Source organism: Dendropsophus ebraccatus, chromosome 2 (assembly GCF_027789765.1).
Source record: "Dendropsophus ebraccatus isolate aDenEbr1 chromosome 2, aDenEbr1.pat, whole genome shotgun sequence".
NCBI lineage: Eukaryota > Metazoa > Chordata > Amphibia > Anura > Hylidae > Dendropsophus > Dendropsophus ebraccatus.
Window position 1 is genome coordinate 151045083 of NC_091455.1, and position 15254 is coordinate 151060336.

General features: G+C 40.4%; 1 protein-coding gene across 6 annotated transcripts in view; it reads right to left on the reverse strand.

Annotated features, from left to right (window-relative positions):
* The window catches only part of IKZF1 (IKAROS family zinc finger 1), a 116315-nt gene that overhangs the window by 65562 nt on the left and 35499 nt on the right, over positions 1 to 15254 (reverse strand). For all 6 annotated transcript variants that reach the window (XM_069958528.1, XM_069958527.1, XM_069958532.1 and 3 more), the window contains exon 3: positions 7027 to 7146. In XM_069958528.1, the coding sequence (XP_069814629.1) occupies positions 7027 to 7146 (120 nt within the window). The remainder of the gene's footprint in view (positions 1 to 7026; positions 7147 to 15254) is intronic.

Sequence of the window (15254 nt, forward strand, 5' to 3'; positions counted from 1 at the left end):
CAAGTGCATGAAGCCGGTACAGCAGGACACAGAGTTGTTACGGTTCCACATTATTGACTCATAGGCCCTCCATGCACTGTTCAAGGGTTCCCCTGTACTGCACCATATTCTGCCCTTGGGTCGATGCTTTTAAAAACATTTTTCAAACCATCAGTTAATTGAATTTAGAACAAATACAAAAAGACAGATTATAATACTAGTTACACTTCAAAATTGCCCAATTTCAGCATTGTCAAAGAAATTGACTGCTAGTATAAACACTTAAAGGTTTATACCCATCTGAGCTTGTCTTTCCCTGTCCATTAGATAAGAGATAACAAGTTTACTTTGAATCATTTCTGGTTGCTGGGGTATGTCATTTTCCCTTTTGTTTCTTAAATAAAAGTGTGCCCTGAGACTTTTGACTCACCCTGTATTTCCAGCTAGTAAAGAAAACTTGATGGAGGCTTCTTTATGTGGGAGTGGTGTGAACTGATTCAGAGAAAGGTTAAATGACAAATTTACAACCACCTGCCTCCAGGGTTCTATAGATCTTGGGTGGTTTACATTTTAGGAGCTGGGGATTTCCTCTTAACACTATTATATAGGAGTCTAAAGGCCCTATTACACGGAGCGATTATTGGCCGGATTATCGACAAATATCAGCCGACATGAACCTGTATTCACCCTCTCGCTGCAGCCGATAGCCAATAGTAGGCCAACTCTTACATGTTTGTGGAATATCCTGGGCTTGTAACTGTAAAAGGGTTACCAAATGCAAAGCAGTGTTACATTCTTGGTCAATAAGCGTCTTGGTAAAATGACATCGATAACCAATTCAGTCATAGACATGTCACATTATTTCCACAAGGAAATGTGCAAGAGGATCTTCTTCATCCCCCAAAACGGAATAAAACTTCACTTTTATCAAGTCATGTTTTTAACTTTGTACATCTAGAGGAAAGATGGTTTTACCATCAGCACAGATGTGGATTATTTACTATAAGAGCAAGTGAGACTATCGAACGCTCTGTCACATGATGTTGTCATGGCTGGTTCAATAAATAAGTTCATATAATATAATATTACAAGTTATGGGCATTAGATATCTGGTGATACGTTGATCCAGGAAATTTCTCCCTGTAATGGGGCAATTGTCAACTGCTTCATAGGGGGTTTTGCCTTCCCCTGGATCTACAAAGTAGGGTTTCTCTAGGTTGAACCTGATGAACTCTTGTCTTCTTTCAACCTTATTACCGATGTTACTATGTTACATTAGCATATTGCATTTATTGTTATGAACACTTTGTTACACACACATTATTGTATTGCTATATACAGTATTAGCTTCCTCTGTAGTTTATCACTGTCTAGTGTTTTCTCCTGCCTCTTCCAGTCTATGAAACTTCATGTAAGCAGTAAGACAAGTGTTCTTCTCCCATATAAACTGCCCCTCTTTCCTAATGCTGTATTGTTGTGCCATGATTAAGATCTATACAAATGAGACATGTTAGAGTTTTGTTTTAATTTTGGTAGCACATCAAATTTTTTAAATATAAAAGTTAAGTTTTATTCAGTTCTGGGAGATAGAGAAGATCTTTTTGCTATCATTTTTTTTTATCTTCTAGCATCCAGGCAATATTCCTTCTCTATGCTTCTACCCTCACTTCACCTGGATATACTCAATCATACATGGTGGTGAGCTGATACATGTTTTCAACTTATCCTATAAACACAATGATTCGGGAGACTGACCCCTCCTAAAATTTTAATTGTTGCAATATAAAGAGACTAATCAGGTTACCCCAATCAAAACCCCATATGAATTGTCTAAAGGCCCTATATAAGAACTTCTCATCCGATCTCTTCAGGGTAACCAGTAACATTTGTAACAGGAATATAAGTTTTTTTTTTTAGAAAAGAATCAATTTTATAGGGTGGCATTAGCCTGCAAATGAATGTTCTCTATTATTTTATTGTACTAGCTGAATCAGCATGGCTCAATATTACTTCACAGTAAAGAAATACATTTACATTACACAGTAATAATCAGAAACATTTCTTAGTCTTAAAACGACTGTAACTTTTTATTACAGTTAAACAAAATTGGCCACTGGTAACTTTTTTTTTTGAAAAGCACAGAGAAACAACTTTATTTAAAGGGTTAGTCCTCCAGCTGAAATCTATATGTCATCAATAGCTGATTGTATTGGTGGCACCATCTTACTGTAGTGCAGCTACCATTGACATGAACTTATGGCCTATCCTGAGGATAAAAAATAATGTATGCTATAGAGACACATTTTCTGCATTCGGACTGTGCAGTTATCATGTTGTTTGTTCAAAAACATATGAATTGGGCTAATAAATGTCTCTTATTATATGTGAATTCAAAATCCCCAAAAGAATAGAGCAAGTTTAAAGCATTTTTTGCAGCGATTGTATGGCGTGTATTATTAAGAAAAACAGCATTCCTAGCATTGTTTCTGTAGAAAACCACATCTCCAGGACATCCTGTAAATCATTTCTCACTTGCTAAGGTCTACCATCTGGCCATAAGCAATGGGTGACTAATCAAATTATTTTAATCCATTTGCCACCAGAGCTCCTCCCAATTCTGTTATGACACTAGTTTAATGCAGTCACAAAATGGAGAGATGAACTATGGTGTATGGAGTACAGTCTCACAACACACAGGGCTCACAGAGCTTTTTCTATCACCAGAGGTCATCCATCAATGGCTGAGGAGGCCTTAGGCAGAGACCATGTAAATATGTCTTCACCAATGGTCATGTAATGTTGCCAGGATTACCAGGTTGCCAGAATATTGCTGAAGAAATGAGGTGTGGTTTCAGGCACACCTGTGATCACACTGCCTTAGGGGGTATTACAAAAGCAGACTGCTGCTGTGAGTGCTGATCAAGAAGATTAGCGCTCACATATAGAGCCTACCACACTATTCGCTCCAATAGTAGATCAATGGCTGGATCAAAAAATGTGGGGAATATAATTGCACAAATTACCTCATCTTTCTCTATTCACTTCTATAAAAATTATTGAAGCAGCCAAGGACACTTGCCTAGCTAACTCCCTTGTAAGTAACCAGAGAAAGCCATCCTTAAAGTAAAAGAAGGGGTTACATAAAACATTATACACATGTGAATCATGTATTTTCTTTTACACACAGGAATTGAATGAACAATAATTTCTTAATAATGTTAAAGATAGCTTGTAAAAATTCATTAAATGCACAATGGTCTCACAAGTTAGTGCATGCCACTATCAATAAATAGAAAAACAATACACAGGGTGAGCGGAATCTCATAACCCTAGCAGTCATCAGTTTAACATGTCAACATGGATTTACACATTTCCATTCACTGGTTATAAATACAGTAGCAGAATAATCAAAAATTGGCCTTGTGCAAATGAAGATGCTAGGTCACCAGTAAATTTATTACAATCTAAATCTGTGTTTCTCCTTGACTGGCTAAGACATTGGCACGTAGGGGGACATTTATTAACGCATGTATTCATGCATTATAGCCTACAAAAGTTGCACATTTTTGCACATCAACTAATGTTTTCTTACTGGTTTTATGCTGAATGAGGCTAAGGGCTAATGCATACATGCGCAAAAACCTGTCCGTGTATGGACGGTGTCCTGTAGAGTACACCTGGGAGCTCCCAGCATCATGATTAATTATAATGTTGGGAGCTCCGATACTGTTTGAAAGTTCACACTAGTGTACTGACACTACCTCCCTAGTGTATTGACATATGACAGTTTTTCTTATCCTAGGCTTTGTTCACACAATTTTTTTTTTGGGCCATATTACAAATTTACATTTGTATTTCGTGTTAGCTTCACAATGACGGTCGTCAAAAAAGATGGACATAATATGGATAAGAGAAAACGTGAAGAATAGACAAACAGCCATCTGAGCTGCTTACTTGTACAATGTTTGTGCAGGCAGTTAGACTTTAAAGTAGACATTATCAGATAAGTAGACTTTATCAGATCAGGTAATATTTTTATCCCTTTTTTACGATATATTTTGCTTTGTTACTTTGCTAACAATAAGCAAAATAAACAAATAGACTATTCACTTGAACGGGAGCTAATCTGCAGCTACAGGTCACCACCACTGCACAGTGAACAGAGAAAGAACTCCATTCACTAAGCAGTATAGGTGCTGGGTGTCGTTTTGCCCGTAAAACCTCCTTAGGACTGATTGTTTACTTGTTGCCTATTATATAATACCCTGAAATAGATACTGCAGTTAGGAAATCAATTAATGTAATTTACCCTGGTTTTAATTGTTTAGTGTATGGATAGGGCTTGTCAAAGCAGCACATGCAGACAGTATGACCCACCTTTTATCAATTTTCCTTAAACATAGTCTCTGATGTGTCAGGTATTAATTTAGAACTATTGCACCATGCATGCCAATCTGTAACTGTAAAGTGAAAGTGGGCATGGCTTATTAGTTGGACGGGATTTCTACCTGATTATAATGAGTGAAATGTTTAAACATTGCAAATGTGAGAAAATCCAGTACTAGCTTGTTTTTGTGATTCCAGGAAACACAAATGGAAAATACTAAAGAGAATAAGACTACTGCCTTAAAGAGGTACTAATGATTCATTTAAAAACCTCACTTCAGCCTTCTAGGCTATAAAATAACAAACAACACCCCTCAGTACCCCGATGACCTACTCTCCCTGCTCTGCTGATGACATTCCCATCCCACTGCAGCCTCAGAGATTGGGGTGGACTGGAGATGACCTAAGCGCTGGACCAGGTAAGGTGAGTATTCTGTAGTTTATTTTAGTGAGGTTTTTAATATAGATAATATCAGAGTACCCATTTAATATTTACAAACAAAACAGATGTAAAATTGTTTAACTGCCACTGTCGTAATAACTTTCAAAAGTTAACAATAGATGTGATATAAAGCAAAACACGGCACTTCCTGTTTTCTGACTTTTTTTTTTCTCAAAAACAGGAAACAGTTAGAAAACAGGAAGTCCTGTGCTATCCCGGGCCATCTGAGCTCTCACAGAGAGTTGTGATTTTCTGTACTGGCCAGAATTCCTGTGTTTAGTCTCTCCTTTTCAACCAGCACAAGTCATAAAATCTGCCTTTTGGAGACTGGACCTGGATTTCTGGTAAGTTCAGCTTTGTTACAGCATGATAAAAACAAAAAAAAAAAAATGCCTTATTCCACATCTACTTTTGATTTAGATTTTGAAAGTTATAACGACAGGGACACTAAATTCCACATAATCTTAGTGAACTCACTTCCACTTGTAAAGGGAGCAATTTAGTAAATGGATATAGTATATATTAGGAAACTACTGTAACTGCAACTAAACCTGACCTCTAAAGTGATACCCCCCCCTCCACACACACACACACACACACTCTGTTTGCGGTTCTGTGTGGTACACAGTGTTACCTAGACAGGGCTTTATGGCAGTTGGGCCCAAATGCTGTAAAGTCCCCCCAGGTAACACTGTCCACTGATGAAATGAAGCAATTTTAGAGCAGAAAAAGTTTTATATCGAAAGTGCAGAAGTTTGTGCGGTGACAATATCACTTTAAATGCTATGTTCACCTACTAAAAAATTAGTTATTCTCCCAATGCATATAAAAGGAAAATAAAGCAACTTAGCTACAGTATAAGTACTGATTTAAAAAAAAAACAAATGCCTACCAAATGTAAACAATGAAGACTCCAAATTTCCTTTAGGCAACAGCAAATAAACTCCATGTAGTAATGTCCTGCAGTCATGGGGTCATGGAACGGCCGGTGTCAGAGAAGATCATCCCAGTCGGTACTGCAGTACCAGCCGGATGATCTTCACTGTTGCTGAATTCAGATGCGGGCGCATTAGGCCGGAGCCGCACACTCCATTATGTTCACTGACAGGTTGCGCTGACATGTCAGTTTCTTGCGGTGCCACTAGGGATCCCGGCCGGAGTGTATACCATGTGTATATACTCCAGCCGGGATTCCTTAGAAGGCAGCACTACATAAGTTCCGTAGTAATCACTGCCGTTGTTACAATGGTTATGAATATTACTAAACTTACGTAGTGTGAACATAGCCCCATTTAGTTTTATAAACTCTAAGGGGACATTTATTAAGTCCGGCGTTTTTTACGCCGGACTTATAAATGTCCCCGCATCTCCGGCGCTACGGGGATTTATGTAGAGGCGGCCTGCCTCTACATAAATCCCGTGCGTGTCGGTGCGCACAGCCGAAAACCTACACCAGCTGAGGATTGGAGTAGGTTTTCCGCGTATCTTTTGGCGGAACGGATGGTGAATCGCGCGGACTCTGAGTCTGCGCCCTCCGTTCCACCCCCTTCACACCCCCTCCCCGCCCCCCGGCGCACTCGTCAAAAATCGGCCATTTGCGAATAAAAAAATACGCAAATCGCCACTTTCCGCCGAAAATCATCCGTACGCCGGATGATACATGTCGCCCAAAGTGTCACTGTCATTATAACTTTCAAAATCTAAATCAACAGTAGATGTGATATAAAACAAGTTTGCAATTTACATTCATTATTTTCAGTTATTATGGAAAACACGGCACTATTTTCATTTTTTTCCCAAAGAGTCTAAACACAGGAAGTCTTGTGTATTGTATTGTGTCTTGAGTACTCACAGAGAAAAAGCAGTTATGTGAATGACGGACATATTGAGCTGTGACTCTCTGTACTGGCCGGAAATTCCTGTGTTTAGTCCGTTTTTTTCAAATAGGAAAAGTCAGGAAAGCTGCCTTCAGGAGACTGGACCTGGATTTTTGGTTCAGCTTTGTTTCACCAAAAAAATGAATGTAAATTGCAAACTTTTTTTATCACATCTACTGTTGATTTAAATTTTGAAAGTAATAACTACGGTGACATATTAAGCAAATGTCTTTGTTGACGCTTGTACAAGGATAATATTTAGAATAGTGTGAATCATGTTTATAGCCTGAAGACATAGTTAACTTATGATCACAGTAAAGTCATATATATTTAATATATTACCAATAGATTTTTCAGTCTTGGCAGCCTGTTGCGACGCTGCATTGGTGGAAAGATCCTCAGGCATAGGCATGGGTTCATCATTGTCTTCCAAACCATCACTTACTGTAGGACTTTGATTTCCTAAACAACAAAAATCAAGGAAAATCAGACTTCGGACGCAGGATTAGATACAATTCTTTCAGAGCACTTTAGAAAAAGCTTTTCTGATCTCATAGGATGGGACACCCGACACCCCACTCTACATAAACAGCTCATACAAGGACAACAAACTGCATATTTAATGATTGAATCGAATCTAATAAACATTGCAACCCTTATTAGAGGAAAGCACCTCTTTCTCCACTTACCAGGCTTCTTGCAGTATCTCTCCCATCCTAAAAATCATCAGGGAATGTGTCATCATAAAATGACCTATTGTTTAAATCAATCTTTTATGTTAAACATATTTTTAAAGAATCTGGTGTGTTTTTTAATATAAATTACTAATCCTGGAATCCTGCAGTTTTAAATCTGGTAAGTAGACCTAAAACTAAACTGAGCCTTCCTTTTCTGTCTTTGGTGATAAGGCGCTGCTAAAAAAGAGTGATGTGAATTACAGAATTACAATGACAGGTGACTCCAGTACACAGAAAGGACAATAGATTAACCCTTTGATGACCAGGCCAATGTTCATCTTTGCACGTTTGTTTTTTTCTCTCTCATGTTCGAAAGGCTATAGCGCTTGCATTTTTTTGCAACACCAATTGTACAATTCTTCCATAAAATATGCTGCAAAACCAGAAACAAATTATTTGCATGGTGTAAATGAAAGTAAAAAAAATGTTTACGCCATTTGCCCTATGGTAAAACTGACATATTATATATGTTCCTCAAGTCAGTATGATTACAATGATATGCAAGTTCTATAACTTTTATTTTATTTGACAGCTTTAAAAAAAAAATTAAAACCTTTTTTTTAAAAACGAAATGTTGCTAAAATTACTTTATTACCTTCCTCATAGCGCTTTTATCCTTTGGTTTATGGGGCTGTGTGAGGTGTTATTTTTTTCCGCCATGATCTGTACTTTCTATTGGTACCTTGCCTGCTAATATGCAACTTTTTGATCACTTTTTATTTCAATTCTTCAGGATTGTGTATTTTTTCCTTTTTTTGGAAATTCCACAAATGTTATAATTTAATACTTTTTGCAATTACGGACACAGCAATATCAAATAAGGGTGATTTGAACTTTTATTAGCTCTTATTTTTTTTTCATTTATTAATGAATTATTAATTATTTTTAAATTACACTGGAATTTGAGGTCTCCCTGGAGGACTTCTAATTCAACTACACTGGTCTCTCATAGAGATCTATGCAGTATACAGTATATGTACTGCATAGATCCATGAGATCAGTGATCTATTGCTTTGGGCTGCATTACAGCGCAGAACCCTGGCCCGTTAACTAGCATAGATCACCCCTCCGTGATCATATAGGGGGGATATGTTTACTATACCACCACCGATAGGGGGAAAAAGAGCCATTTAAGTTTAGCTGTCAGCTTTGACAGCTGCATTTAAATGGATAATTAGCCGGGCATGGCAATTGGCTAAAACCCGGTCAGCCAGGAGCTGCGCAGTTCAGAGCGGGATCAAGGAGCGACCCCCCCCCCTCTGAACTCCCCTACCTGCCCCAGGATGTACAGGTACTCCCTGGGGCGTTAAGAGGTTAATTTAAGGGAATGTGTCATCAAAAAATGACCTAAAAGAAATTTTTAAAAATATTTTTTAACAATTTCTTTTTCTAAATTTCCATGTTACTGTCTATATTATCAAATAATCCTGAAAGCTTGCAGTTTTTATTGAAACCAAGTGTTTCCGTATCTGGTTCTGATTAGTAAAAAAATAATGGAAACAACTATCCTGCTTCTTATAGTCCAATAATACGCCACTCTGAAAGTCTGTCAACAAGGCAAAATGTCTTTAAGTGTGCTGTAGGTCAAAGTTTCAAAATAGAGAATCTTTTTTTCACAGTCTGAGATTCCTTTAACTGCAAACTCTTTTATTGAGTATAGGCTTCTTTCTTGCCTCTCTGACAGATTGGTGAAATGCTGTCGTGCTGACTGGCCTTCTGGATGTTTCTCCCATCTGCACACAGGATTTTAAGCTCAGCCAGAATGCAAACTTGGTTCTCGGCTAACCCCATTACCAAGGCATTCCTTCCAAGGCAAGGGACTCCAGAACTTCTTCAGTTCTTCAGTCGGTGGTCACCGAGGTCCTTCTCTGAGGGTAGCGACCTGAGAGCTTCCCACTTACAGCGGGCACTGGTGAAAACTGGAAGCTCCTTAGACTTCTCTCCTCAGGGAAGGAACGCCTGCACACCTCTGTGATCCAGGGGATGCACCTCCTTTTTTTAAGCTTAGGCTGGGTTCACACTGCATTCTTGCAGTCCATTTTTCATCTGTTTTAGCAAAACATAAAAAATTTATAAAAAAAAATCCAAAAACGCATAATTTTCTTTTGGTTGACCACTTTTTTGTGTATGCTAAAAAAATCAATTTGTTTTGATCTGTTTTTGATCATGGAAATCAATGAAAAACAGATAAAATAGATGCACAGAAATAAATTTTTTGCATAAAACGAATGATTAAATGGACCGCAAAAAAGCAGTGTGAACCCAGACTTAGCTTTTTAAAATTCTGTTCACATTCCCAGGATCCCGTTTTGAATATCCTGAACTAAGCCAGCATTGGATGTTTTGCATAGCTTGATGTCCCAATGCCTTGATTGGCCAACCTGCCATCCACATGAAAAGGTGGAATACAAAAAAAAACACTGGAACGTTGGCTGACAGTATAGATCACAATGACTGGCAGTGAAGGGGTCGGATGGATACGTCTTTTACAGTACTACCCTTTCTAAGAGTGGCAACTGGACCCTAAGGATCTTATTCTTTCCCGTAAACTAAATATTGGAGAAATCTGCAGACCCTCTATGTAATCCACAATCTTTTGAACCTCAAACCCTAATTCACCCTCAACTTGAAGTGGAGAAAGATTTCCTGGGAGGGACATTGGATGGTAAATATTTCTTTAGAAGTGACCTTTGAAGGACCTTATACATTTTGAAATACTGAGAAAGCGGTAAGCAGAATGTGACTGGGTTATCTCACTTATCTTATAGGTACTAATACATTTGAGAGCCAAGTTGCCAAAAGGAACCTTTAAATGTAAGTTTTTAGTGACTATACCCTCTTCCCAACAGAAAACAAAGGCGTAATGAATTGTCTTTCTTTTGAGTATTTTAAAATTTCCATCCGAAGAGAAGAAGGAAAAGAACCAAAGTGAGGATGAAAACCAAAGTTACCAAAGAAGGCCAAGATAACAATGTAACTATAATAGTCAATATTTCTGACAAACTCAGCTAACAGTAGATGAGGAAACCAGTCTGGATAACGACCACATAGCACTTTAAATATTATCCTAGTGTATAATTAAAGCTTTCTATCTGATCATTGGTCTGCAGATTGAAGCCAAAGGAAATGGGAAATTAGACCCCAACGTTTTGCATGAGGGAAACAAAAGGTCTAATATGCCCTTTCTGAACTTTTTGCTGAATATAATCAGGAAGACTATAATATGGAAAAGGGCCAGCTAAAGTTAGGATAAATGAAGAGTTTATCACTGAGGCCGCCCATTTACCCAATTCCGCTGAAGCCATGGGATTCCGTAAATTATTTCAGTAGGTTATTTTACCATCACAAAGTAAGATAAGGTTGAATGGAACCAACTAACAGGTTGACTGCCAGAATGATACATTTTATCTGCCCTTGAAACACAGAATTATTCTTTACCATAGTAACACTCCCTGGATTATTGGTAACTAACACAGGATTAATAAAATTTTCACAACATTAAAATCAATAGCATCAATTGATGATGAAAGTAAGTGGCAGCAGAACCACAGCCTACAAAGGCATAATCAGAAATGGATTTGGTATAGGAACAGGTAACAGAGAAAACTTGGGAAATACTGTACCTGCCCACCCAGTTGGTCTTCCTGAAAAACCTGGGAATTGAAATCTATTCAGAAAGGGATGTCTTGGGAAATTCTCTAAGATGCGGTCAGCTGCACTGCAGTAGTAGCATAGTAGAAAGGATGATTTGTAACCGCACACCTTATCCACAGTAGGTGCTCAGTGGAAATTGGTGAAAGAGTGCCATGGTTTCCCCTACATGCAGTAGTAGCATAGACCCTTGTGTCTGCACAGATTCCTTATACCTAGAGAAGCCAGTACAGACCCTAGTTGCAGAGCTCTTCAAGATGGTCAGTGGACATCTCAGGGCTATATTGGAAAGTGGGAGTAGTGGAGTGTTCTCTATAATGTCTCCTGAACTCAGATGAATAGCTGGAGTCCTAGCCTCCTCTAATGAAGCTAGTTGTGAGTAATTCACCAGGAGGTCCTTTAGCTGTTCTTATAGATTGTTCCACTGTATTTTTGGCTTAGGCCCAATTCTTTAGAAGCATTCTTTGGGACAGCAAATTGTGATTTCCTTTTTTTAAGGAAACCATCAGACCTGGGCATTTTCATAGAATCTGATTCCCCTGAATAGACCTCACTAGAAAGGTTTTTTGTAGTGTTGGGACTGTTGCCAAGTACATTGACCAATTTAAGATTGGTGTCCCTAATTCCTAAATTGTGCTAAATCAGGAAATTACAACTTTGTTTCTGCTGGAATGGAAAGTGTCTCTGGAGCCACAACTATAGTCTTATACTGCATAATTTCTTGACAATCTACCATATCCTCGACCAGCTCTGTCAGTTTCTGCATTTGGTCTGCCAAAGCATGCATTTGATCCATATTTAAAAGGGTATACAGTATGTTAATTGACCAGTGTAATGAACTAGGGGTCTGATGCTCAATGGCAATCTTAGACCAAAACAAGTAAACAATACATGGTTGGCCAGAGGTCAGACATAGTCCAGAGGTAAAATATCCAGGCAGTCTCATGGATGCAGAATTAGCAGGTAGAGAGTTCAGGAACCTGCCCGTGCCTCTTCAGCTGAGACTGCTCTCCTCAACCTCTCTCAAGGGAGCTCCTCTGTTGGTGACTACGCCATCCAGTTCCGCACCCTGGCGGCAGAATTAGACTGGAATGAGGCCGCTCTAATAGCCACCTTCAAGAAGGGCCTGTCCAGTCGGGTGAGAGACGTGCTTTCCTCCCGAGACCTACCTACCTCCCTGAACGAACTCATCCTACTGGCTTCCAGGGTCGATACCCATTTTTCTGAGAGAGAGGAGGAGGTCTGGCATGAACGGCGACTAAGCCTGTCCCGTCGCCATCACCAGCTGGCGCCGGTCTTCCAGAATCCTGACGTTCCGGTGTCCCAGTCGACTCCTGAGATTCCTATGCAGGTGGAACGGGCTCACCTGACGCCTGATGAAAGAATCCGTCGTCTGGAGCTGAATCTCTGCCTCTACTGCGGTGGTTCGGATCACTTTCGGCTGAGATGTCCCCAACGTCCTCAAGCGTCCGGGAAACGCCAGCACCTAGGTCCGGTGGGAAAGGTCTCCCTAAGTGTGAATGCCACCTCTCCAAGGTTTTCTGTGCCAGTCTCCATCCAGACACCCTCAGGACAAACTCACCAGACTACTGTCTTTCTCGATTCTGGTTCAGCAGGCAGTTTTATTGCAGCTACATTGGTCCAAAGATGGCAGCTACCCGTGACCCAACTAGCCAGACCCCTGACTATCTCCTCGGTCAAGGGCGAGATTCTTACCGACCATGTGCATTACCAGACCGCACCTCTAGTCCTCCAGGTAGGCACTTCACATCAGGAAAAAATCTCCTTCTACGTCCTGCCCCATTCTTCTTCCACCATCCTCCTGGGACTCCCTTGGCTGCGATTACATGCCCCTAAGCTGGACTGGAGAACCGTGAAGATTCTTAGTTGGGGTCAGGACTGTTCCAACCAGTGTCTGAGGTCACCTCAGCCCAAGTACTCTATGTTGTCACCCGACCCAGCCAAGCCTCTATCCAGCCTACCGGCGGAATACCAAGACTTGCCTGATGCCTTCTCTGCCACGGAGGCGGACTCTCTACCACCTCATCGGGCGTACAATTATCCCATAGACCTCCTTCCTGGAACTTCTCCTCCACAAGGTCGGGTGTACCCTCTCTCAGTGCCCAAGACTGAGGCCATGTCCTCTTACATCCGGGAGAACTTACAGAAGGGTTTCATCCGCAAATCCACATCCCCTCGCCACATAGGGATGGACTTCATCACTGATTTGCCTCCATCTTCAGGCAAGAAAGAGGAGGAGGCCAAAGGGGGGGGGGGGTACTGTCACGGCCGCGTCGGCGTCCCGTTCTCCGGACTGCCGCTGCGACCTCTCCATGCAGCTGCCGGGGTCCATGTAGTCCCCGTTCCTGGTCCCTGCTCCTCTGTTACACTATTGCTCCTGTGTTCAGCCTGTCACCTGCGGTTACGCCTACAGACCTCTGCCAGCACCATCTCCTGCCTACTGCTCCTGCCATGCCTCGCCTGCCGTCACTAGCAACCAAGCCAGGGGTAGCGACCTGGGGGTCGCCTGCTGCAGCAAGTCCATCCCGCCTTGCGGCGGGCTCTGGTGAAAACCAGCGGCCCCTTAGACTCCGCTCCCTGGTGAGGTTAGCGCCATCGCTAGTGCCGGTCCAGTGGATCCACTACTCCAGGCGTTACACGGGTATTCCCTCCCACCGTCTGTGCGCATAATAAAACAGGCAGCGAGGGGGGAACGCTGACAGCATTGGATGTCAAGTTCAAGCTATGATTAACCTCACGTCCAAATGTGCTAACTGGTCAATCAACCCTCCACACAGTGACATCACTGGTCCTAAACAACAGTAGCTGGGTGGTGGAGAAGATATGCACCGTGGGAGCCTGAATAATTATATTATACCAAGTTTGTGAAATATATGAATATATTTTCAATAAACGCTATAAAAACTGTATAATGTTTCATTTTTTTGTTTAATTTCCTTTTACTGAAGTGACAAACGTTACATACCAGCTGTTTTCCAATAAAGGATAATAATGGGGCACCTAGCAGTAGGATTCCCCTTTATAGAACCTCTATGGTAAAGTACTTAGATGAAGATGAGTGTAACAAAGTCAAAGAATTGTATACACAGAGCAATACAAACTAAGCAAAAAAATAGAGAGAAAGAGTAAAATTGATTACAGTAATATACTTATATATTTCTTGACATAATTTACTTCAAACATACATGTTTTCTTTCAGACAAACATCTGGTGAAAACTCAAATAAGCTGAGGCTTAGTGCAGGCAAAAGCCTACTAGTTACTGCAGATAACATCTCTGCCTCTGGTTCCCTGGAAGTGCCGGATATTGTTCCGTTAAATATATCTCACTTTGTTCTTTTCATTTCACAACTTTAACAGTTACCATCAGATATTAGTTTCATAACAGGCAGAGATGTGTGAGCTAAATGAGGTTAATGTGGGCTGAGCTGCTTTATTGTCGCTTGTACGCGCCTTCCCAAAAGTGGTGAAACTATATGCATAGGCTTGTAGCTATGATCATTTACTTGCAGCAGCAGATAACATCTATGTTTATGCACATACATGTATGAAAAGAAGTGTAGAAACTCTGTGAAAAACATATAATATATATATATATATATATATATATATATATATATATATATATATTCAGATTAAAGCTAATGTACCACTAAGGTGGCGGTGGCACGGTCCATTTTTCGAATCGCCTCCCCATTTCCGCCATTCCGCTAGTATCTTCTTATGCAAAAAGGGCTGCTTTTTCACACTGGAGGTGAGCCCGATATCCTCTCCCCTCGGTGAATATCACCTTCTTCAGAATAAAGTCTGGTTGCATCACCAAGGGGAGCAAATTTCATTTTACTAGGGGGCGCTGGACCAGTCTCCAGTGCATAGAGCGGCACTATTTGCATATAAAGATACCGGCGCAGATGGAAACCAGGCGACGATTTGACACGTGAACTCCGCACCAGAGCCAACCAGGTGATATAAAAAAAAATAATAATTAATTAACCTTGGTAGTACATTTGCTTTAATATATAGAAAGGCTAATATGCTACATATTGTTGGCCTGCTACGAGAAGTTGCTAGGCTTCTTTCCTTTAGCCTTTAAGCAGAGAAATTCCTAGTTTGAGATAGCTTTGCTCCATAGAGCTCATACCCCAGACTTTGCTCTCCTTCT